Source organism: Numenius arquata, chromosome 12, assembly GCF_964106895.1.
Source record: "Numenius arquata chromosome 12, bNumArq3.hap1.1, whole genome shotgun sequence".
Classification (NCBI taxonomy): Eukaryota; Metazoa; Chordata; class Aves; order Charadriiformes; family Scolopacidae; genus Numenius; species Numenius arquata.
In genome coordinates, this window is record NC_133587.1 from 12886217 (window position 1) to 12912071 (window position 25855).

A 25855-nucleotide genomic window follows, 5' to 3' on the forward strand; every position below is an offset into this window, starting at 1 on the left:
TTTCCTCTTACCACCTCTTCTCACCTCCTCCTCACGCTTCACAGCCTCTCTCACTGGAACGGAACGTGAATTTAGCTTCCTGGCACCCATGCAAAGCAAAGGCACTAGTGGGGATATTAAAGGTGAATTTTAAGGAGTTTTAAAGCAGTACTGCAAATCTGGGGTAGATCTCATACAGGTCACCGAATGGATCTGCTCTGCAACCGGCGGAGTAAATGTGTTTTTTTGTGGATGGACTTGATGATCTCAAAGGTCCCTTCCAACCATGAAGATTCTGTGATTCTGTGATGTAGAGGGAAAGGGCCCACAGGCTGTTTAGGGAGTTTTGTGGTCTGTAGGACTGCTCTGGTGTCTAGTAAACATCCCATAAATCCCTGTGCAAACTGTGTCTGAGCACAGTATCTTGGCCATGAGACATACTATTGAGAAGCTCAAGGTCACCCATTTGAAGCACTGATTCTCCAACACCAGTAGCAGTGGTTCAACAGGGTAAATTCTCACCAGTTGGTTCTCTGCTTGGAGCAGTTCTTAAACCACAACAGTGCAAAGCCATTCTCCCCCCGAGAAACACCACCTCTTGCTAGTGAAAGAATCACCCTTCAAAGGAGCTCCTCCTTCAGCTACCAAAGGTCAGCTCCTGCCTTTCACAGTTCATTCAGAAATGACAGATGGGTTGTTCTCCACATGCTGGGTGCAGGGTGCTCTGTAGCCACATCTGGGTGGCCACCCTAAGGCACCGGGTGACCTGCTGGGGACAGTGCACTCACCCCCGGCTGCCGGTGCTGGAGGTCCTTCGGCTCAGGGAGGATTTATGCCTCAGCTGAGACTTCATGATCACATCGTGTTTGTGTTTCAACTCCAAAAGTAATACTTTGAATTCCTCCTCTTCACACAGATCTGCGGCACACACAAACCAAGCCATTAATCAGGCGGTTCAGATGTGGTACCATTAACACCAAGTTACCAACTGCGCCTTCCTAGTACACACAACTACAAACGCTAGCAGGAAGAGAAGGGACATACAAGCAGAATATGCTTAGGCACATTAATCTCCAAACAAATTAGAGGAGGCAGAATGGTTTGGACACCCGAACAGAAGCAGGAAATGAGAGCTGCTGATTGTGACGGGGGCTCAGTTTTGCAGTGATCCAGCTGTTCAGCTAGGCTTTGTACTACCTCTGCAGCATGCTGTGCCTTTACACATGACAGGGTGAGAGATATATTAACCACTGTATCAATGCTTCAAGATGGGAGGAAAAGAAATTTCTGTAATTACCAGACTGCAGCTCCCCTGAATACACCGTTTTTACTTAAGCCTCCAAACCGAGAAAGAATACAGACAAAAGCAAAGCAGATCAGGGATGAAGACAAGAACTTTCAAAATGAGGATGCACAGATTTTTCAATTAAGGCTCAGAAAACCTTTTGCCAAAAGAAAACGTGGCACAAGGTTATAACACATGGTCAGATGCTAGCACTTTGGCATTTTTGACTTCCAATCTGTTCCAAGACTTGTGTGTGCCTTCTCTTTCCTCTCCAACCCCTTATCGCGTACCACACTTCATTGCATCAAAGTCAGACACCTGAGTCTCGGGGCTGCACTCAACAGCTGCTCGGGTCCAAGACTACAATGTAAGAGCAGGGAGACTCCCAAACACAGGTACAGAGGGATAACATGAGCGGAAACACACAGGAGAAACACTTGGTGCTTGAGAAATTCCTTCTCTCTTGGTTTTATGAGCAGGGAGAAGTGTTTTCAGAACAAAGTAGGCACTTTAAAACTTCAGTTCCAGTTAAAGTAACTGCAACTTTGATTCAAAAGGCACCTGAAAAATGAAGTTAATGCTTCTGAAAGCACTATGTGAAGACTTCAGCATGCTCAGGGGGAAAAGTTCTTCTTAGCAATCTCTTATTTTTAAGCTTAGTAAACTTACCTATTGGCATCTCATCCAAAGATGTCCTGGCACTCAAACTAGCCCCGTGGGACACAAGTAACTCAGCCATCTGCATCTAAAGAAAGGGAAAGAAAGCCAAGTTGATAGAGGTATTTTAGGCAATCGCTTTCCTCCTCAAAGCTGAAAAGCTGGAATAAAATAAGAAGCAATGGCATTCATGCTCAACTCACCTCAAATTATTCTGGTACGTGTGCGATGTTAAACACAGTTCCTACCACTCAACTGCACAGACATACTCTCCCTGAACTGTCTCAGCAACAAGTTCTTCTTTGCAGCCCCAAGGACCTCACCTGACACTGCCCAGCGAGTCCAGCCCTAGCACAGATTTCTTCCATTTGCAGAGTACTCCACAACTTGTCCAGGCAGAAAGAAATGTCACCCTCATACGTGACATTTGCAACAAAATCATTACCTGTCCCCAGAAAGCAGCAGCATGGAGAGGTTCCCAGCCGTCCCAGTCCTTAACATCCAGGCTTGCTCCCTGGTCAAGAAGGACTTCAGCTGCATGCAGATAACCATTGGCTGCAGCTATATGCAGCTAGGAGACAAGGAACAGAGCATGAACCACCTGCAAGCACCACAGATAGTTTTATACACCAAGTTTCAGTGGAATTTCTTGGCTATCATCTGGGTCTAGATCTGGACAGGCAGCCCATTTCACATTTGGCAGATGCCATCAGGTCAAAAGCAGGTTGTTCCTATTACTAAAACTCAGTATTACCTGCATATAATTCTGTTTGGAGAGGAAACTGCTTAAGCGTTCTTAAAATAACTTACATATGTGGGTTAGAAAAATAATGTTTTCACATTTTAAATCAAGGGCTCTTCAAGTGCTTCCCAATCTGTAGGGAAACAGCACCACCAAAATGCAAGCCTGCAATGGAGAACATCATCCTCTGTAAAGTCTGCGTTCCTCATGCCAGAAGAATGTCTTCTCTTCCCCACTTAAATGCTGTGAATGCAATTTTTTGGATCAAATTTTCAGCCTGCTTTAGTCAGGACTCCCTTTATGCAAGTGCACTCCCACCCACACTATCATTATTTTCACCATTTGAAAATCAAAAATGTTTTAATCCTTGGCTGCTTTTAGTTAAGGGAATCTGATTTTTCAGACTGCGGCTTCCAACTACGACCATCACTTCGGAGACATCAATAATAGCCTCCTTTAGTCTCTCATGACACTTCATGTCTCTGAAGATTTTCATAATGGCAGTCTGCTGTGGCATCTCTGGGCACAACATGGACCTGCTCTGAGGGTATGAACTCCACTCAGAGCTCATCCTATCCCAACTGTGCTGAAGAGGAGAATTAAAGCTTCTTTTCAAAAATTTCCATGTGGATTCCACCACACAAAGTTAAACCCTCATCTGGAAATAAATTCTGATGCTTTCTGGCAATTCAATTAAATTCTACCTAAATTTTATGGCACTGGGTCATACCCTCTAGAGGCCATATGAATTAACAAGGAGTCACTTGGGGGAGATATAAAAAGGGAAGTCAAGAGGGCTGCTTAAATTTATGTATATAATCCTTGTTAAAGGGAAAAACATGTTAAAAAAATAAGCTGCAATAAAAGTTTCAGTCATCCAAGTTTATCTTGGAAGGAGCCTGCCCTCCCCTTATTCTTCTGGTATATGTTAGAGGTGGCAATTTAGATAATGAAACCTGAATGCACTGCCATGGTCTGGCCATCACACAAATGGCACCAAGTGGACTGAATATCAGTTATGTCTAGACCCCAGCAACCAAATGACCGAGGTTGTATGAAAGTCCCCAACACATATGACAGCATCACTGAACGTCACTTGGGACTGCTGTAAGCAAGGGTTTAAGACACAGGTTTGCAGGTGAAAAAGAAAGGAATGGGACTGGGGTTGTTCATCCTTCTCGGTCTCTGTCCAGTCAAATCAGATGCTGGCTTGCTTTGTGCTGTGCGTTTGTGCTATGCTCTCCTCTGCCCAGGGCAGATGCCATCCTACGTGAATAAACACAGCCCTCCATTGACCCTGCCTGAGCCGGATGCTTTGCAAAGCAGAAAGAGGAGGAGGCGGAAAGTCTCCAGGGTGCCCAACACCAGATTGTGCTCCCATGAAAACCAGAGGACTCTCACGTCTCCTGCGTGGGAGTCAGGCCAGACCACAGGACTAGCGAGAAGCAAAACATTACTGGGGAGATCTTTCAGTCCCACTTCCTTGGAGGTCAGCACAAGTGTTGTGTTCTGCAATTCTTCATCACAGGATTTCTTGCACCTTTCTTTGGTACCAGCCCCTGTCAGAGAGGTCCCGGGACCTCAGCAGCCGTGCTGCAGGACCTGACCTGCCGGACAACCGACAGAGCTCACAGGAATCATGGATTTGCTTCAAAAAGCACAGGGTTAGACACTAAGTTATGTCAGCTGTGCTCATGGACACAGCCTGTTCCTACATGACAATAAACTGAAAGAGGGAAAAAGATGAAAACAGCTTCCTCGCTCCTCTCGGTGATTTGTATGAGTTGATTTTGTATAACTCCTGCCACAGGGCAGGTTTCGTAACCTACGGGCGGCAGGAAGGCAAAAGCCAAGCCGCAGCAGTTTCACTCACCAGTGTAGCACCTTGGGCATCAGTCCTGTTCAGGTCTTGTCCAGTCGCAAGTATGTCATGAATGTCACAGATCATGACCTGCTCTGGGGCAGCCCGCATCTCATTGATCCTTTCCTGTGTAATTCCTGTTAAAATTCCAGTTATAGAGAGAAGAGTTGGAAAGGGCCTTTGAATCCACTGGTTGAGCAAAATTAGACTTAATAATTCCTGGTTGAAATGACCTCACATCTTTTTCAGAGGCCATGTAGCTGAGGGGACTGATGGTTGTCCTTCACCCTCATCATTATTTAGGAATCAGAGAAACTAGACAGAGTCAGGTTCCAAGAAATTATGCCAGGCAGCAGCCCTCTGCTGTTCTCCAGAGGCAAATCAAGGGCTGAGAAAGAAAGTAATTTTTAGTACTACATTGACCCATTTTTGTATTTTATATGAACTCAGTCTCCTTACCTTGATAGGCCATGCAAGTCTCAATGACATCCAGAGTTGGCTCATCTTCACAGAGGTCATACGGCATGTTGCCATCCGCATTTACTGCCAACAAGTCTGCTCCACTGCAAGGAGAAAGCCGAGTTACACAGGAAAGGACCTCAGACATCCTAGGGCTGATGGTGCCAAACACAGGGATAAATGATTAGCAAAAACTAACCGGGGTTTAATCGTTGCCCAAACGCCACGAAGATTTGTGTGAGATAAGAAAGACTTGAAGCAAAGCCACGGCATTTGAATGGGGAAGATAAATTCCAGAAGTGGATGAAAGGAGCTCGTTGCGCCTCCTTGATGGGCTGTGGGGTGCAGGAGCCACTGATCTGTTCCTGTCCCCTCCTGACCCCAGCATTGGGCAGACTGGCAGATTCTCAATGATGGAAGCAATTTATTTGCTGAATTCCTGAACACTACCAGGTGCTTGTTATCTGGGCACCTGGCAGTCCTTCAATGTAAAGTTTGCAAGGACCAGAAAACTTGGGAAAGATACGGGCTGAATGGTGGAGGGAGCTTCCATCTAGCCAAGGGCACAATGGCAAAAAACAGTAATTAAAAAAAAACATCCTGTCAACCGGTGACTTTTTCTTTCCAATTGTCCAATAGCACTTCTCTAAGTGCTTTAGTGATGTCCAGAAGCAGACACTGCTGTGCAAGGCAGCACGTTAATACCCCCAAACCACACTCTGCCCTCTACACCGTCACTCTGGGAAATGGAGGCGAGGGCTCCACACCGAGTCAGCTCCCGGCAGGATTCACAGCAGGTGCTCATTAAAGGCTGCGCATGGTACAGCTCAAAGCACATCTGGCTTCCTCCTCCTTCTCCTTGCCGGCCAAGTCTAGGAAAGACTTGAGCTTTAGGGCCTTGGCAAAGACAAGTGGAAGGTCCGGTGCATGCACGCTGTGTCACACCACTGGGGAACAAATGTATGACAAGAAGCTAACTAGTTACTAATTAAGATCTAGTAAGACAGGTCACAAAGTTCACCCAAGCATTTGAGCTATACAAACACGCTGCTGTCCTCCTACATTGGTGTCTCTTTGGCTGTGGCTGGAAGACCTGAAGCCGTGTTGAAGAGCATGAGGGTGCATCCTGCTGGCTGCTCCTACTTATACCCATCCAGCATGGTCCAACAAGCACAAACACAGCCAGGTACACACCACGATACAGGCAAAGTGTTGCAAGTTTTGGCCCAGTCTCCAGAATCTTCATGAAACTGAGTCAAGTCACCTAGGGCTTTACTGTGTCTCCTTAGCCTTTCTGCTCTTCCTCCTCCACCCCCCTTTTCCAGAATCTTCATGAAACTGAGTCAAGTCACCTAGGGCTTTACTGTGTCTCCTTAGCCTTTCTGCTCTTCCTCCTCCACCCTCTTTTCTCCCATGCAGGAAGGAATCCCATGAATAGCCGGAAAGCAGGGAATAATCACCATTGCTGCCATCTCACAAGGTACTGAGCAGTCTGGGTTTCCATCCACAGAAGCTGTGGGCAGAATCAGATCTCCAGAAAAGGACAGACACAAAGAGCCACCTACTGCTGGATGAGGATCTTCACCAGGTTGATATGACCGCACGTAGCTGCTGCATGCAGTGGAGTCCACAGCTCGTTGTCCTTTGCGTTGACATTGGCCCCATGGTTGAGGAGAAGCTTGACTATCTCTTCGTAGTTGTCTATGCAGCACTGGTGAGGAAGGGATGCAGACAGATCGTTTTTTTTTTAAATTTTAGGAAGGTAATACCTGCTCAGCTGTACCTGGATGTGGAGACATACTTTATCTTGCAGTGTTAGACAACAAGCAGCTCCAACAGAGCTAAACGTCAAATTGAGCACAGGCAGGTCAGAAGGGCACCATGCAGAACACCTACGCTGGACAGACTGAAGGTCACTGGTGTTTTAGAGAGCCTTCTGGTTTGGGGGCAGAACCAGTAGGGAACAACAGCAAGTATGCGCACAGCTTCTGTTCCACTGGGTCTTTCATATTCAAGAGCAAACATAGCAGAAATTCAACATAACCAGTATAACCACATACCAAGGGATGAGCTGACAAGCTGACATTCCCTTTTCTTAGGGAAAAATCCCACACACTGGCATGTGATGAGTAAAAGTTTTCCCAGCAGCTCACACTACCTACCACAGTTATCTGAAGAGATGCAAGTCAGATTCCCAGAACTATGAGGTACTTCACAGGGCACCTTTCATCTCCTGAACCAAATCAGCATCCTCGGTGCATTTACACCACAGCCCCAGAGGCAGCCTGCAACAATGGCCTCAACCGCTTTCCTTGAGGAAGGTGGAACTTGCTCTTTGATCCACCTCGCGCTCACTTCTTGGCGTGAACGTGCGCATCAAATAGAAACTGAAATAAGATTCATTCTTGTGCATGAAGCCTGGTCGTGAACTACCCATTTCTGCACACCCGCGGGGGAGACTCACAGCTCAGTACTGGGCTTGTAATGGGGCTGAATTACAGCCCACAACACTCAGTTTAGCAGCTGAGTGACAAGGACCCTTTATGTATTTCTATTTCTGTTTACTCTTTGTAGATGGAAATGAGGTTAAAATCATGCCTGCCACACAGCTGAGTTATCACAGAAGTGTTACTGCATCCTTCACTGGAAGCCACTGCTCACGGGCTTCACCACGGAGCTTCTCTCTGCTCAGGGATTCAATTCATTCTAGGGGATGCAAAGTTCCCACCTCAGCTCCCAAATGCACTTTTACAATAACTGATCCTTCACTGGGCAAGGTGGGATTCTCCGTGGCTTCAGTACCTAATGGGGAATGCAACAAGGCTGCCAGCATTTCTCTGTGTGCACGATAACTTGAAGTGTGTGTGGGGGAATGGGACCTTTTATTCTTCTAGAAGCCAGTTTGCATTTGTAAGCAAACCCAGCTTTTTAAATTTTCAATCCATCCAGCTTTGAAGAGAGCAAGTGACTTGCAGAAGAATCCACAATCCCAAGTGAATGGGAGCATTTATGGCAGGGACTGGTGGCGAGAAAACCACGAGTCCCCATCCCGCCCTCGGAGCAAGTGTGACAACCATGCCACTGTTCTGTGGCAGCGGGGGTGGCAGCCACCAGGCACGGCCAGTCCCACGGACCTCCTGCAGGCTGGCTCTCCTCACGCTTTCACCCTGAAAATCAGGACTCACGAGGAAGGGTGGGGACGGGGGACTTAGCAATAAGAACAGCAAAACCCTCATGGCATCAGCGCAGAGGCTCTGAGGAAGGACACAGACTTACACACCACTATGGCAAGTCTGTATTTTACTGGCCACTGGCTGCTGCCATCTCATACAGGCGTTGGGAAGTCCCTGAGCCCACTGAGAGCAACAGCAGAGTCTCCAAACATCCCAGGCATCATTTATTTAGTCCAGTTTCAAAACTCGTGGGTTGCCAAAGTCTCTAAATTTGAGTTAACCTGCTTTAAGAATTTACAGCCCAGCCCTGCAAAGACTAAGGGGTGGGAGAAATGTTCCCATCTGAAACCCAACACAAATCCCGAGCTCATATTATCACTGAATGAAGTCTGGGATACAGCCAGAGAAGGGCTGGATCTCTGTTTGCTCCCCAAGAAACAGGATCGCCAGCACAGCACGGTGAAGTTTCACTGCTTTAACTGAGCAACAAAATGAAATATAAGAGCTTTCTCTGTTCTCCCGGCAGGTCTGCTGAGAGGGCAGGGAGCTGGGACCTCCTCCCACACCTCACCTGATGCAGTGCAGTTAATCCATCCTCATTGCACAGGTCCGGGCTGATGTTGCTCTTCAGCAGGTAACACACTGTAAGAGAAGGAGACACGAGGAAAGGAGTCAGAACAGCAACCCTAAGGCCTCTCTTGCTCTCTGCTAGCCCTGGCCAGTGCAAGCCAAAGGCAACCCACAGCGTCAGGGTGTCCCAGGGCGGGCAGAGCCGCAGGAGACCTCACAGCCAAGAGCCCAACACTGGGGTGAACCCGCAGCCACCGCAGCGCTGGCGAGGAAGAAGCCTTCTTGGTTTTATCCAGCAGAGAGCACCAGCACACAATTTTCCCCCAGCTTCCTTCCCAAGGAGGCTTTGCTATATTAGAGCTATCATTTTCCTATGGTTGTGCTGGAACAATCTACATTTTTATCCTGTGCTTTGCAACACCCGAGTGCAGCCTCCGCACACCGCAGCCCGGGAGAGCTCAACGGCAATCGGGGATTTCAGAGTCCTGAGGTAAAACCATAAGAGAGATCTCACTGTGGGGGTGATGAGGTCTTGCCTCAAGGAGTTATCAATCTGGGACGAGAACTCAAATACGATCAGGGGCCCGGCACTTCAAAAATACACCGGGGTTGCTTTGGACACTTCACATGAAATGTTGGGTATTTGAGGAAAGCTTCCCAGAGGCTTTATTTTTTTATTGCTGTTTTGGAGGGAAGGGATAAGATTTATTCCATTGAAATGTAAATTTCTGAAACACATGAAAAGCCATTAGGCCCTAGGTAAAAGATACAGTTTGCTCTAAGGTACAGATCTTCCGCGGGGTAATAGCAATAAGGCTGGCAGAGGAAGTAAATTGATAGCAACACCAGGAACTCTTCAAATTCAACACTGCTGACAGGTCTTGATGATCTATACCCATCTTCTGTTGTTTACTTGCTCATTCCCTGCTTTTTCTCCAGAGATTTCACTACCCAATGCTTTTCCCACCTCAAATGTCACCGACAGCACAGGCACAAGCCCGAGGTTCATCATCATCTCCCTGGGGCCAGGGTAGCTACAGATACTCAAATCCCATCTTATCTGTTGGCAAAGACGCAACCATTAAGCGTAACCAGAGCTGCAAAAAAAGGAATGATAACAAAGCTGAAAGGGCAATAACCATCCTCAGAGCTGGCAATCGAAATGACTGCAAGGCTGGTCACTCCCAAAGCGTCCTGCAGCCTCTGCTCCTGAGGGATGGCTGTCCCGCTGTCAGAGGGAGCTCTTTCCCCGGCACATCAGGGCAGTCCCTGGGGACAGAGCACTTCTGACATCCAAAGGAGAACACGGCAAGCATGTCCACAACGATATCAATGTTGATTTATGAAGCTTTGTTCAAAAGATCTGGAAAATGCACTCGCAAGAAAGGCAAATTGAAACCAAAGTGAGATTTTGTTTGGAAGCCACTGGCCTGATGTTATCAAAAAGGAAAGCAAAACCAGACAGAAGTGAAATAAAACACTTTCTATCACGGGATTGTTTCACCCGACCCAAAATCAATGCTGGAATTTACATTTGCTGGAAATAATTTCAAGGCATTGACACCTCCTCGATGAAACTGATACAAAAAAGCAGAATACAACAAAGACCAAAACTCATCCCCCACCGCGGTGAGTCCAAAGAGTCGGAGTTTTTTCCAGCTCAAAGGCTGGTGCAGGAAGCCCACGCCTACACTCGGCTCACACCCCCAGCACTTGCATGCCTGACAGCAAAAACAGCACTGAACCCCAGCCAGTATATCCAATTTAATCACTGCGCTTCTACTGTTTCTGGCCAGCCCCGAGCTCCTGCTCTCCTAATCCTAGCTGAGCAATAGGAGAGTCATTCGCCAGTGGATCTGGTTGTCTCTTATTTACTTTGGATGCTCTGCCATTAGGGTTTTAATTCAATCTCAGTCATTTAAGAGCCATTGTGTTCTAATGACTTGCAGCTCCATAATCATGTTTTGCCTGATTATGGAGATCTGGACAAGTCAACGCTGGCAGATTAACCTTACAAGCGCTGTCCCTCCATGGGAAGAAGCAGTAGTGTAAATCCCAGCTTGTTATGGAGCATAGGGTTTTGTGCTGAAGGCTCTGCCATCATGGCTTGACTGAGCTTGTAAGAGTCCTTGAAGGGTTAAGGTTCAGAGAAGGATTTATCTCACCCTAAAGCAGCTTTGAATTCGCCACTAACCCTGGCAGCAGCTCTCATGATCGCAGTGTACCTCCCCTTGGCTCCCATCTGCCCTCGGGACCAGCTCACCACAGACCTCAAAACGTTTCCCAGTATCTCCCAACACACCAGAGACCAACAACCACAAGAAACCAGAAAAGAGCACAGAAAAGCCAGGTGATGAAGCCAGGTATGGACATGGCACCAATGAGCCCAGGCAAACATGGTTTGAAGAAGACATCAGACTCTTTTCCAACCAGTCCTAAGCTGAGGTTTGCATCTCGGGGTTTGGTGGAGGAGCATGGGGCTGGGCAACAACGAGTCCTGGCTCTTTTCTCTGAAGTAAAAGGGATGTTGCCTTTGGGATTCCTCATGCTCCAGACAACAAATCCCAAGAGTTAGGCAGAAGTCTCCAGGAACTGCAACTTCCTATTACATATGCCCCCTTTTACAAGCAAGGGGATTCACCCAGCGTCCCACCAAGCTCGTAGCAGAATGCAGCCCTGATTACTACCAGCACCCCCAGCAGCAGGAGATGGGGTGGTAAAGAGCAGCTTCATCATCCCCAGCTCCCTATGGGCAGAGCTGCAGAGGGACGACACGGACACCTTCCCCATGCCCCCTACCCAGGAACAGTCCCTCCCTCATGGCCAGCAGGAACAAGTCTTACTTTCTGATAAACTTCAGGAAAAATGGGCATTTTTGGGTTTTCCAGTGCCTGAAGAATAGGAAAGGGGGGGCCCAACCTTCAGCTCCAGGGCTGTGGCATTGCCACCGACCTGCTCCACGGCTTAACACGTGACATAAAGGACAGGGACCTGAGAAAGCAAAGAGCTTTTCTTCAAGCCCGCCCGTGCTGCACGCCTTGCTGCAAAGCCCAACACCTCCTCCTCCCACCTCCAGGCAGGAATGATGCCATACAGGTAGGAAGCGCACGCTTCGGCTCACAAGGATGCAGATTAACCACCCAATGCCAGCTGATCACCTTCTGTCACCTCAAGTCTCATTACACCACTCGTGAGAGGAAGATGCCCCCCATAACCACAAGGTAAAGCATGGAAATGGGTCCTCTGCAAGCCCCTCTGCGAGCTCAGGTCACTCTGAGCCCAACAGAAAAGGGTTTTATGGGTCGGGTTCAGCAGGCAGCAGCCTCCACTTTAACTCTTACGCTTAACTTCTTAAGGAGAGCTCAGTGCCTCCAATGCTGAGCTCTTTAAAATCTGTCCTCCTTCGCATGTAGGTGGGGAGGCAGGTGGGGAGAAGGGGCTGGATGCGTGGATCTACTTTATTACATGTCAAGCACACATTGTGGGAAGCGGTTTCAGATGCATAGCAAATGAAGGAATGAAAATGATTACAATAAGAGCAGGGTGAACAAATTGTTGTGAATAATTCATCGCAAATTATATTAACTGAACAATCACTCAAATGCATTTTCCATTATTCTGCTTGCTCTGCCTATAATTGAACCTCTCACATGCCAAGATGGTGTACATTAATCTTCAATTTATATTTTATCATTCACATCTGTGCTGTGTTAAATGGAAAAAGCTCCCACAACAGCTGTGAAAATACATCCTAGGTTTTAAGTCACCCTCCATCACATGTCCTGGGGCAGCCTCCTCCCCGAACACAACAAACCCACTTCTCAGGACCTCCCTCTCCTCCCAAGCATGTCCAAGCCTCACTTATTCTCCCCAAAACCTATAAATCAGGAGGAAGAAAAAAAACCAACAACCACTGCAAAGGCCCTAAGGAAAATTCAATGCAGGGTAATTGTCTCTCTCACCTGAAGAGATATTACAGCGCTATCATTTTTCATCAATGTTACTTCCCACTGAGTTTATACTAGAAACAGCTTTTCCAGAAAAGTTCCTAAACCAGATGAAGACTTTTCCATGGAGGAAAAATGCCTTTGTCAGTGCGGTTCCCCCTAAGTCAATAAGCTACATCATAAAACTCTGGATACTATTACACTCCATCTACACCCAGCTTTTGCATACCTCAAGTATTAATAACTCCTAAGAGAAATAGCCAACTGAAACTGATATGGATACCGGGGGTGTGTGTGGGGGGACCCCCAAACACCCTTCTGATAGGAGGCCCTGATTCGTCCCCAAAATATATAGCGGCAAACTGTCCGTACTGGCAAGCAGGCTTACCTGTGTGCTCCAAGTTTATGTACACACACAGGCCATTAGTTTGTAAAAATCCAGGTTTATCTTGATCCTTTGCACCGATTTTGCACGATTTCTTTTTGAAAATATTTAAACTCTTCCAGTTCACTGTCTGGTTCTCAGGCTTCCTTTAAAAGCTACTATTGCACTGAGGTCTCTACGGCAGTAGAATAACTCTTGTCTGTTTACACCTGATTTCACTGAATAAAATGGAGAGAAGTTTCACTTGGATTAAGACACATGCTTTTACATGTTGCTAGAGGTCACTTCCACCCAAAAGCAGCTGGAGTCAAAAACCCAGCGTAGCGGAAGGAACTCTTGTAGCGAGGATGGTGGTATCTGTGTTGGCAAAGGTCTAGAAGGTCAGATCCCAGCCTGCCAGGCACAGTCCCATGGATGGGCTCAGCCACTTCAAAGCTGCATTTTTACTGCTATGGTTTTGCAGGGGTATTTATTACACAGGAGAAACGTTGCCAGGAAAACAGCATTGAAGGTATGAGCGCTCTGCCAGCAAAGCATCCAGCCTCCTAACACTGCATACTACAATATTCGTATTTAAGAGTGTATCTAGACCCTGAGCAATAACAGGATGAACTTACTTGTCCTTATCCTCCTGCAACACACAACTGATAGCTCGTGTTGGTCCATTGATAAACTCTGCGGCTCCCTAAAGCTTTTTGAAAGACAAAAAAAAAAAAAACCCCACAGAAAACACCCCCCCCCCATACTCAGACGGCTTCAAACATTTAGCACACCTAAAAATAAATATGGCCCAGTTTGCCTGCTGAGCTAGCAACTGAGACATCCCATCATGATTGATCGCCAAGCTTTCTTGGGAAGGTTCAAAGCCTGCTAAGACACTTCCCACCTAGTTTATAGCTGGGCACACACATTCCTTCTCATACACCCACAAAATCTGGGAAGTTTGGAAAGAGGCCAGCAGAGTCCCATCTGCTTTGAGCCATATTCACAGGGACAGGGACATTTCATGCAGCTACACTCAGCCCAGGTGCTGCTTCTGTCAAGGAAAATCCAGTTCTGATTTTGATGCCTCTTGCTTAAGAAGGCATAGCCTTCCTTAGCCCCGGGCATACCATTCCTTAACCCTGGGCATACCCTCCCTCAGCCCTGGGCAAGGAGCCTGCTTCCCATGGCAGGTTCTTCCTGCAGAGCGTGGGGCCCATTTCATACGCAAGTTTTATTCTGACAGCAAGTCAGAATTGTCAACAGCTCATACATTTATTTAATGCATAGGGTCCAATTCTTTTTCCCCCTCTTTGTGTCTATTTCAATCAATTTTTGCTTTATGCTTGGACCCCTGTCCATCACTGCAGTACCACCACGCCAAGAACACCACTATAAGGGGACAGTCACCTACAGCTGTGTCTTGGATGAACGGGCCACGGCCAAGCACCCAAACCCTCCTGCGTCCCGCAGTTCTCTTGTTCTGCATCGACAGGACTTCAGGCTCTGATAATCCACTTAGTGCCAGCGATGCTAAAGCATCTTTCTTTAACGGCTGCCATCCACCTGGGATTACTCGGGTGAGTAACAGTGTGCAAGTTACCCACCTGCAACCAGCAATGCTCAAAGCAGCAGCAGAAACAAAGGCAAACTCATTTCAATAGGGAAAATAAAAATCAGAGGATGCTGCCATCTGACAAGCTTTTCTAAAGGATGTAGCATCACGTTCAAAAGCATCCTCACACCCTCTCCTCCTGCTCAGACTAACAGTGACATTGGTCCACGTAAGAGATACCAAACACATAAAGGAAAACTAAAGTCAGAGATAATTTTCTTCATTTCCCATTCCTCATCTGTTATTGGAATAATAAATAAATCCTTTTGGTATAGTTTTTAAACAGATGATGGGCTTTAAGAGGGATAAGTGTTTTATATAACCTTCGGGCTCAGCTGCCTTCAGCAGGATTTCTGTGGGCAGGGAGCCAGGAAAGCAGATTCCCCAATATCATTGCGGCAGTGACACCTGGGCTGCCAAAGAGCCACCTTCTCTCTCTAAGAGGCGTTTTGGAGTAGGTATTTAGAGAGTACTAAAAAAAAAAATTAATTTAAGTCATACTTGTGGAGGTCATCAAGGAGCCCAAAGCCAAGTCTCCCAAGGGAGACTCAGAAGCCGTAGTGATATGCAGAGCAACGCTGGCTTTTAGGCTGTGTGGTGCTCAGCAGAAGGCACTGACAATGCGCAGAGGGAATCGTCCCACTGCGGTTGGAGCCACGCAAGCCAGCGGCCTGAGCAGGGAACACCAAGGGAAAGTGAGGGACAGCCATGCTCTCCAGCAGCTGAGGAACCTCCAGCTCAATAGGAACCTGTATCCCCCATCTCTTGAGTTAGCACCTGAAATGTTGGGTTGGGTGGTGCAGGCAAGCAACACATCTCACTTCCCTTCATGTTTCAAACAGTTAGATGAAGGGCACCTACAGAGTCAGTAAATGCTCAACCGGGACCTGCTGTTCTGGTGCTCTGGCTACTTCCAGCCTTCTTCCTACAAAAAGCTCTTCTTAGAAGTCATGACAACACATGCAAATCCACTCAGACAACACAACATCAAAGCCTTTTATCTGAGTAGTACAGAGGATCCCACTTAAATACCTGTTCAAAAAGTACTTTTGATGTATTGGACCAAAACCTATCTACTGAGACTTGCAGCAGGTGTCACCTGTGATGTTTATATTAAGCCTGTTAGGAAATAAATCTTTCAGGGCACCAAAAAGGAAATGGAGCAAAAAAAAAAATAATTGGCTTTAATAGAAATTACAGCTTAAGAAGTGTTTAGATAAAAGGGAGCAATAGTGTCAGGGGGTAAACTTTTGCAGCTCTCTGAGTACATGAAGAGCTTCTCCATTTGCATTAACACTATAATAATATGTGATCAGTGCCCGAGGTGCAGAATAGCGATACCCCCCCCACCAAGCTCCACACAGAGCCAGCCTGCCTGTATTTGCAAGAGGATACTCTAATATGCTCTGTATAGCAGGAAATAGTTCATATTGCCATTTGAAAGTGTTATTAGGTTCCAGAGTCAACAGCCTCTGCCCCAGCTCGTATTTCAGACGTCTCATGGCCTCAGCTACGCAGCTGTACGTTGACCTGAACCACACGAATGTTTTTAAGAGTCTCAATTATAAAACAGGAAACTTTCTATTTAGAGTAACGGAAAGGAGGTTTTGGTGGAGGGGTGGGGAAATATTTATCTGCTTTTCAAGCTGCCCTGAACCAATTCCAAACCGTTCCCCACAGCGAGAGCCTGCTGGCTGCAGCCTGGGAGCTCGCGGGCAGCCCAGGCTCTCCCCCTCAGCCTGCCCCGCTCCAGAGAGACCCTGTTGTACATCTCCAACCTTGCCATGGTCTTCAGAGAAGCTCCAACTGCTCTGGCTGTTTCGGTACCTTCTCCACCCTCAACAGTATCCATTTTGACCTCAATCTGCACATTTTGGGGCTTTTTCCCCCCCTCCACCTTTGTCTCCCTTTAGTTTAGGATGAGTATATTGGGGATGAAAATCTTTAAGAGATACAGGACCAAATCACATCCCTAGCTCTGCTCCCATGGGTCATGAACCAGAGTGCCACGTAGCCAAGGTCTAAACACATGCGGGAGGCAGAAGCCGGGACACGCTCTGCAAGGCAGCCCTCTCAAAACCAGCTTCGTGTGACACAGCAGCAGGATCCGGTGCCAGCCCCCAGGTCACAGCCAGCCCAGATGTGTCCCACACCATCGCCCGCACAGGAGACCGCAGGGGGAATGCCAGGAGCTAAAGCGTAATCTGCTAAAACATCACCCCCTGCTCAGCAGCTCCCTTTCTTACTGGAAATGCTGCATTGCCATGCAGGGCTGGAAAGGAAATGTCTATACAAGCAGAAAGTCCTCCCCTTGCCTTTTTTTTTTGGTCACATGAAAAGAGATTGTGGTTTCCTTTTAAAAAGCAAACGCTACGGAAAGAAAACTTTCAGGCAAGTCTAGCAGCAACCTGAACTTTACCAGAGAAGCACCGGCTGATGCTCAGCAGCCCTTCTGTTTTTGCAACCTGTAATTATTCAGCAGCAAATTTTACACGATTCAGGGATTTGAATTTCAAGAGAGCCTTTCATCCAGAGATCTCCGAAAGCGCTGCCGCCGTCAGCAGAGCGAGCTCCAGGCTGTCTCCCGGGATTCTACAATCAGTATTCACCTCGTTTCACAGATGTGACATCTCAGCCTGAGTTAGACCAAGACTCTGGAGGCTCAAGTTTCTTTGCCAAGGTCACAGTGACAGTCCATGGCACAGCTGTGACAGCGCCCCTGAATCCCAGGTCCCAGCTCCATCCATTAAGCACAAGAAAACTCTCCTTTCCTCTCCCTGTACTCTCGGTTGTTTGGCCAAGAGGAACTGGGCAAAGCAGCTGAAGTCCCAATGCCAACAGCTTCGATGGCACTTCTAAGAAACCCCTGTGCACCACAGCTCTAGATGCCGCAAATTTGTTTTCAGCATAACGACATGGATTAGAGAACCACAGGGACCACTCTCCCAGCCCTCGGCAACCAACAAAGCCTTGGCAGAGAGGTCAAGAGAGTTTCTCCCCGAGCATCATCAAAGGTGTTCAGCACTGCACGGAAACCAGTTCATGCCTTTAAGAGGTGAATCAGAAGTTAGCACCTGAGCTTGGCAGAAGTGCAGGTTTTTCACAGCTGCAGTAATACTTATAATCGATGAGACAGGCCTGACAGAAGGTATATAAAGAAATCTGTGTGATGGCTGCTGGGCATAGAGGACACTAGTCCCTCCAGCCAGGGGCTGAAGCTGGAGACCAACCACCTCGTGGGCCTTGGGCCTAATCCAGTTGAGGATGGTCTGCTCAATAAAGATCACAGCATATGCTTGTTGCAGGTTACTAGTTGTGCAGTCCAAATTTAGGCCCCATCATCTTGAGTACTCAAGTTGAATAAAATATAATAAATCCCTATTATCAAGAATAGCGGACAAAGAGTTCATTTCCTTAATGTTTCCTAATTTCATTAAAATCCCCTTCCATCCCCTTCCTCAGAGACTGCACAAAAGACTTTTAAATTAGGTCAAAACAAGTGGGCACACAATGATACAACCTGGGATGATCTAATCTGACTGTCAAGTACTTTGCATATGCTTTGCATAACACTTCACCCACCCCATCGCACAAAGTTGACAACTCTCTCAAACTTCTTCTCCCACAAGTTCTACATGACTTCTGCTTCCCACCACCTCAAGCAGTAGAAGATGAGTGTTCCCAGGCCATGATGCTCTATAGCTTTGTGGTTGCTGGGAGGTTAGCCCCTGGGGAAGCAGCCTGAGAGCCTGACAGGTCATTTAGACTTTTCAGAAAGAAAAAAAAAAGAAAAAAAAAAAAAAGTCCAACTTGTTGCCTTCCCCCATCCCTGCCACATCCTCAGACCCCAGAGCACCAGCTCCGCATGAACACGAACTGAGAGGGCTTTTGCTGCCAGCTCTCCTGTGCCGAGCTTCCTGCGCTTGGATGCCGTAAAGGAAGAAACTGCACATGGGGTCGGGAGCATTTTCATTGTTAGTGAGTGGCTCCTCCTCTTTCAAAAGCCATCTCACTCAGCTTAAAACACTTTCATCTACAGAATATGACTTGAATTCAGAAAACCCCTTCAGATCAGAGGAGGGAGGAGAGAGGAAACTCTTTCACAAACCGCAGAGGAGCGGTGGCAGAGGAACAGGGGTGCTCCCCACAGGAGGGGAGCTCTGGGGTCCACACACCCAGAGGCACAGATCCCACTGGGGATGGAGCTCAAGATTCCCAACGCCCACAAGACTGCTCCAACAGCCTTCGGGGGCAGCCTAGGGGTCTCTGGCCTCATTAGTGAATGTTTAATGTAAAGTGGAACTGAAATTCTCCTCCAGAACATGCTTTGCCCTGGTGCTTCAGACCAGGTCACTGATGTTTCGTTCTCTTTCTGAGATAAGCACTTCAGTCTCAGCATATACAGTGATTATTTTTTTTTCTTTTGTATTGTATATACATGCTGAGTTTATTAATACTAACAAAATATATAGTTTAAACCACCACATTTTAAAAAAACGTAATTCCTACAGGTCTTACACGGGTTTAAAGCATCCCATTTAGTAGAGCAGTATCTCTGAACATTGAAGACATAACTCCTTGGTGCTGGGAACAAGGAGTTGCAGGCAACAGCAGGGAGCAGAGACAGAGCAATATATCCCACTTCCGTCCCTTCATCCCTTGAGAGGTCTCCTGTCCTGGGATGACAGACCCTGTCCAACCCTCCACGTTAGTAACGCAAGTCAAATGCCTCCCATACCCTCTTCAGCAAGAGTCAGCTCAGAGGAATTATAGTTTTCTTTTCTGCAACAGTGGAGAAAAGCTTCAGTTTGCCAAAGTATATTGCATTTCCCAAGAAAACTGCAGTTTTCAAAATAATTAACAGCCATTAAAATTCCCCATTAAGTTTTGTCATTAGCAATGGCAGGACCATTCTCCTCTCCACAGCGGTGAAAACTCCGCTTACTTCTGTATTAAACCCGGTTTTGTTAATGAACCATTTTATTCCATCCTGTTTGCTTATAAGAGAGCTCCCGCGCCAGCAGATCCCTCACAGCAGGGAGTTTTTCATTACATATTTAACACTACAAGAGCCCAAGCGTCATGGGCCACCTTTTAGCTGTCACAACCCAAGAAAGGTGACATCCATCTTCTGGGTTTGAATGGCAGCTTGCTCTCTGCTCGCTGCATCCCTTACACCTCCGTATGAGCAAACGGGGAGAAGAGCCCTCACGCTCTCCTGCCACGGCTGCTTCTGTGCAACGGAAGAGAAAAGACTGTGTGATTATTTTACCTAAAAAAAACCCCACACTTTGAACATTAAGACAAGAGGAAAGCTAGGCTTGAGCTTTGTGTCATCTCCCATCGATTCCACCGTCTAATATTTTGACTAAAATTTATAGCAACAACAAAATGCTTTAGTAGCTAAACCCACCTTAGTAACTTCGTTAAAGTAATTAATGCTTAAGTGGCTGCTTACACTGCTCTGCTGACAGCACTAATTACAGGTTGCAGAGGTGGATCCCAGTGACACCACAGGGGAACCAGGAGCTGGTTTGAGGCTCGTGCTCGGTACCAGGAAGACGTGCAGTCCCCTGCAACCAGCACTCCCCGGCTTTTTCCTGCTACTAAACCCAAAATTCAGTATCTCCAGCATTGAACTGAGCAACTTTGGTGAAAGAATACATATTTTTCTGCTGACCAACATCCAGCAGAAGAGGTCCATGGCATCTTTTTCAAGAGCAAGTCCTTCAAGGACGGGAGTGGGGCTGGCTAGCCAGGGTGACAGGGGCCTTACAGACCATCGTGAAGACAGGAATCAAAGCGCTCTGCTTTCCTGGAGACATCACGGAGCATTTTATCCCTTGTGAAATGAAATGGGAGGGTTGTGCTCACTCACTAAACCAGTGGTATACCCTTCCTCACACAAGCAGCCCTGTCCTTCAAACACGGGCAGAGATCCACAGCTCAGTGTGACTTGTGCCAAGAGTACTCATACCTGTTTTGGGACATGCAGGAGATCTGTGATCAATTAAAAGATCCCTCCTCAACTGCTTCTGGTCCTACCTTTGTCTGGAAAAAACAGCATCTTAAAAAAGCTGATTTCTTTCCAAGCAGCTGTTTGTAATAAAATGCTTCTGGGATGTTTCCCACATTTCACAGACCGAAGCAAGTCCCACTCCAAGCCTCCATTACCACCCCAGTTAGTGCTACAACAGAGAAATCCTCTTTGTTTCTGTACATCTCATTGTAAAGAATAATTCCCGAGGAAAGAAGTCTACCAGACCAAGAGCATCCAACGAGGTCTGGATCTCACACGAGCAGCTGCAACCAGTTCAGTTGTATAATGGAAACCTGACCTACAAACCTCGAACCAAATTCTAGCTGTTCCCCTTTGAAAAGCGAGCGTGAGGGCTGCATGCTTCTCCTGCCCTGCTGCTGCCAGCTCTTACAGCTGTAACCTCTGCTTTGGCTCCATGCCCCGACAGGACCATTACCTTTCCTCCATCTGGCACACCTGGGGAGAAGGGGATCACCAGCAAAAAGCAAGTTAAAATGAGCCCTGGTTGCATAAATTGCATAATCTGTGCAACCTATTACTAGGGGAGGGAGGGCGTTTTGCTGGCCAAGATCTCCAGGCATCACCACGTACTTTCGGTTGAAGGACACAAGAAGGAACAGCAGGCTCTGGCGCTGCCTCTTCCACCCAACAGGGCACCAGGAGCACTGAGGCAAGGGACGGTTTCCCAACAAACGTGCATCCCTCCCAGATCAAATGGCCACATACGGTGCTCTGGGGACAGAACAACTGCGAGGGCTAAAAGGAGCAGGATGACAATCAGGCTTGGCAAGGCACGGATAGTTTTCGGGACAGACCGCATTAACCCCTTCACCACTGAAGCCCTGCTCCTCAGTGGGGCTGTTCCTCGAGAAGGTTGTTTCTCCAGACAGCCCCAATAAACCAAGCTAGTTCAAGGTGTTTTGTGCCTGTAACACACAACAGCATCAAAGAGATTAAAAAGGAGAACATACGCACCAGGGATTTCTAGTAAATGAAACACCCATAAAAGTGGAGGTGAATGCTCAGCACACGCAGGCGAGGTCCAGGCGAGGGCATCCCCACTGCAGGTGGAGAGGAACAAATCACGGCAGCTGTGATCTGCAGAGTCACCGTGGGAAGGGGACAAGACGTTAAGGCAAAGCCATCTCCTCCACCCCAGCTCCAGTCAGATGGGAATTCAGACAGACCTGAGCCCCAGAGTAGCTGGGCAAGATGGTGCAAACCCTCCTTTGGATTTCTATTCTGCAGTAAAAATCCAAGAGCATTAGAAAGAGTTTCTTCAAGGAACTGTGGGAGGAGCAGGAGCTCTGATAAAGAGGTCCTTACATTGTCAGCAGCTATGGGATGCTTTGCAACCCTCTGGTCCCTCCTTCCTCCCCCCAGAATATTTAAATCAAGGAGTTTCTTCAAGATAGCGGACTAGATCTGAATGACAAGGTTTCCCCAACTTCCTGGCTGGCAGTCCCTTCCTTTCCAATATTCTCACTGGAAATAAGGAGGAAATCTGCTGTTGACGAAGCACATCCCCCAGGACTAAACCAGCAGCGAGAGACAGGGGCCAGGCTACGCGGACCCACTGATGGGCCCTACTTGGCCACATTTCTGGATCAGCTCCCCCGAGCCCATGTCACACACGGTGCCGTATCTCCCCTCACAGATAACACTTCCCTTCCACAAGAAAAATAGCTCAATAAAAACTGCTGACCCCTGCTCGACTTATCACAAGAGAAAAATGAAACCAGTTTGGGGGCAGGAAGGGGCTGCGTGAGCCTCTTTGGGACATGCTCCTTTGCCTCCACCTGCCTTTCCGGACAGTCGAGTGCCTTAAAGACAACAGGAGCAGAGCGAGATACACTTTAGGCATCACGCGCAACCGCAGCGGAGAATAACTCACTAAAAAACCTGATTTACTTAACGACCATGCCGGCAGCTTTGCAAAACCCGGGTGATTTCAGAGGAAGCCGGTGCTTTGCTGCCGCTCTGAGTCACGGGAAGCGCCGCGGCCAAGCCCTGGAGCGAGGCAGGAACAGGGAAATTTCCCCCAACTATTCTTATCTTCTCTCGCAGTAACTCCAGGCTCGTTTTCGAAACCGGGGCCCTGTCCAGAGCAAACAAACAAGCCGCCACAGTCACTAAACCCCGCTGCGGCCGGGAAAGCGCTGTAAATCACATGCACGGGCAGAGTTTACAGGCAGAAGCGACAAGGAACGCACATCTGCAATGATTTTATGGAACACCGGCGCGGATAATGGTTTTGTGCTACTGAAAACAGGTGATTTAAATTCTAGGGTGTCACAGATTTTAACCCTGAGCTAATTTTTCCTCTCTTCTACGCTCTAGCATACATCACCATTATTGAGTGAGAAGAACTCACAAGAATCAGGTTTCCTGAAGATAGAGTACAAGAAAATGATGTTTTCTATGGCAAATCAGTTCAACGGAGACTCAATAAAACATGATTGATAATTAGTGTTTTCTTTCTGACAGCTAGTAGCAATAGTTTTCTCCTTAAATCTAGTGTATTTGCCAATTTAAAACTAATCTCTCCAAAAATGAAACAAAACATCTGGCAAAAAAACCCCAGTGAATATTGGCTAAGATTTACAAAGTTATATACCAGAGTGTCACCTGCTACAGCATCAGACAATTTAACAGTAATTAGGGTAGAGCAGAGATGGCCTTGTGGAAAGAGCTATCAGGCAAATGGAAAATGGATGGGAATAGCTAAATCAGTTTAGGTTTCCCCTAACAGGGGTAGATCAAAAGAAAACTAACCTGATTAGGAGGGAGAGAGACACTGATCCAGATTCATCGAGCAAAGCAGAACAGCTATGAAGTGACATTTATGGTTTCTTCCCTTACAAGGGTCGCACAAAGCAGCCAGTGTGTACCAGCAGATCTGGCCCAGATTTACGGGTAGACCCTTTTAAATAAGGACAGCTTCCCTCCCCCCAGCTTACTTCCCCAGTTAAGCAGCTGTCAAAAAAAAAAAAAAAAAAAAAAAAGAGGCCATAAAAAAAGCCCCCCAAAATTAAAAATTTAATTAAATAGACTAAGTGATGCTCATTGCCTGTTGGCAGCGCCATTCTCCCTGCACCGGGCACCTTCTCCTGACTACAGGCAGGTCGCAGCCGCGTTGCCAGCCCAAGGCCCTTGGCTCAGCCCAGTTCAACCAGCAGGCAGGGCCACACAGAAGGGACTTGGTTCAATCACTGGCTGTGCCAATATGTGGGTCCCCAAGCATCCCACTCAGAGGATGCTCGCCAGTGTGGTTACGGGGTCCCTGATAAAAGCTGGCACTGGGACTAAGGCAGGGCATGTTGGTGCCACCCCCAGGATGCTCACAGCCCTGAATCTTGCAGAAACATGAAGCATGCACACACTGTGTGTACATGCTTCATGTTTCTGCAAGATTCAGGACTGTGAGCATTCCGGGGGTGGCACCAACATGCCAAGGAAGGGGCACCGTGCCTGCCTTCCCAAGGGAACCCCTGTACAGATCCCGGCTCCCAGTACCTGCACCAGCCAGGGCACCTGGGAGCCATCACTTCCTCCAGCAAATCCTCTCCCCCGCCAGATTAGCCCGCTGTTACGCACAGCTGCCACCACCACTTACAAAGGGCTAATTTTAGTTAAATGCAGCCACTCGGTGACTTGCTGGGTGCCTGGACTCCTGCTCCACCGATCGCTTATTAACCGCTACCTGAAAACCTCTGCCATGCACAGCTTGACTACGGGGCTTCTCTTCTTCGAGGCTTCTCATCGGCCACGGGGCCAGCCAGTGCAAGTGCCTTTGCAGCGGGATGGATCCAGGCTGGCCCCACGGAGCCCCTCGCAAATCCATTCACCCCCATTCTCCACGGGAACGACTCGCTCCCCAGGGGTGATGACAGAGCCAAAAGCTTGGAGAAGGCTGCCCTGGCCATGTCTCTGCACGCTCCTGCCAGTCCCGCTGCTTTCCAGAGCTGTGCGCATCCCAGGGGACACACAGGCATATGTACAAGTTTGCTTTCCAAAGCAAATACCCACACCCCCCCCAGCCCGTCACATTTTCGCTCAGGTTAAATGCCTGAGCCCACAAGTCAGCATTTTATGCGATCACTCTGTACATTGCCAATTGTGCCAAATCCAAGGTGGTTTTCATGGCTCCAGGAGGCAGGGACAGGCTCCTCCACTGCCCCGGCTCCTGCACGGTGGGTATCCCGCTCTGGCAAGGAGACCTCCAGCCTTCCCTTCACCCACCCCACAAGCATTTCCACCAGCAAACCCTCCCCAGACGCAGCTCTGTCACCACGCCTGCCTTTGCTAACAGCCCTCAGAGTTCTAATGATGAGACAAGTTGCTCCTGTGCAGAAGTGAGACCCTTCCACAGCATTGGGAACACGCAGAGCGCTCCCAGGCCCCGTGCTTGGGAGGTACTCCTGGTCCTCCTGCTTCGGAGCCACCTCCTGCCCACTGGGAAGGTGGCCTCCCACCCAGGGCTGCCACACTGCAGGCTTCTACCACAGATGTGGAGAATTCTGACCTCCCAACAGGAGCAGAGGGATGTCCACAACAAAACAGCCACTGCCCAATATCCTCTTGTATTTCAGCAAGAGAGAACAAACGTAGCCAAGGCTTTGCATGAGTTTCCACAAACCTGTTCATGCACAGGTGAGACCCTCACTGACACCTCCCAAGGGGCTGACACTGAGTTGGATGTTATTAGGACCTAAGACAGAAACCGCTTTGGGACAGGACAAAACTTCAAGACCAACTTTGCCCACTGCAGTGTGAATAAATATCCTTCCCTTGTCCCCCCAGTCCCAAGACTCCACAGTCTGTGGGTGACAGAGCTCCTGTTTTCCTCTCCCAGTTACACAGCAGCCAGTGCTGGTGTCTCAACCCCTCAAATCAGCCCACCGGGTTTTGAAACCCTCTCCAGCATCCCAGCTGTGGCATCTCAGGACCTCCACGTGTGATGCTCCATGGAGGAGCTCCTTCCAGAAGACACAGCAGAGACAGGAGAGCTGGAGAACGAGGTGCCACAGCTATGAACAGCATGTTGCAAGGAGGGGGTTTAAAATGGATGTGAGCAGCTCAGTAGGTAGGTAAACAGGATCCCCCATTTCTTTCCTGTTCCACAGCTGGAAAAACCACAGCCCCTTCCTCTGGGAGGGG

At 48.0% G+C, this 25855-nt stretch overlaps 1 protein-coding gene across 2 annotated transcripts in view; it reads right to left on the bottom strand.

Moving 5' to 3' along the window:
• The window catches only part of PPP1R16B (protein phosphatase 1 regulatory subunit 16B), a 40070-nt gene that overhangs the window by 1356 nt on the left and 12859 nt on the right, over positions 1–25855 (bottom strand). Inside the window, exons 2-8 of one of the 2 annotated variants that reach the window (XM_074157446.1) lie at positions 8728–8798; positions 6549–6694; positions 4984–5087; positions 4537–4661; positions 2367–2492; positions 1934–2009; positions 768–897 (exon numbers count right to left, since the gene is read on the bottom strand). In XM_074157446.1, coding sequence (XP_074013547.1) covers positions 768–897; positions 1934–2009; positions 2367–2492; positions 4537–4661; positions 4984–5087; positions 6549–6694; positions 8728–8798 — 778 coding nt within the window. The remainder of the gene's footprint in view (positions 1–767; positions 898–1933; positions 2010–2366; positions 2493–4536; positions 4662–4983; positions 5088–6548; positions 6695–8727; positions 8799–25855) is intronic. The other variant, XM_074157447.1, reaches the window with a different exon arrangement.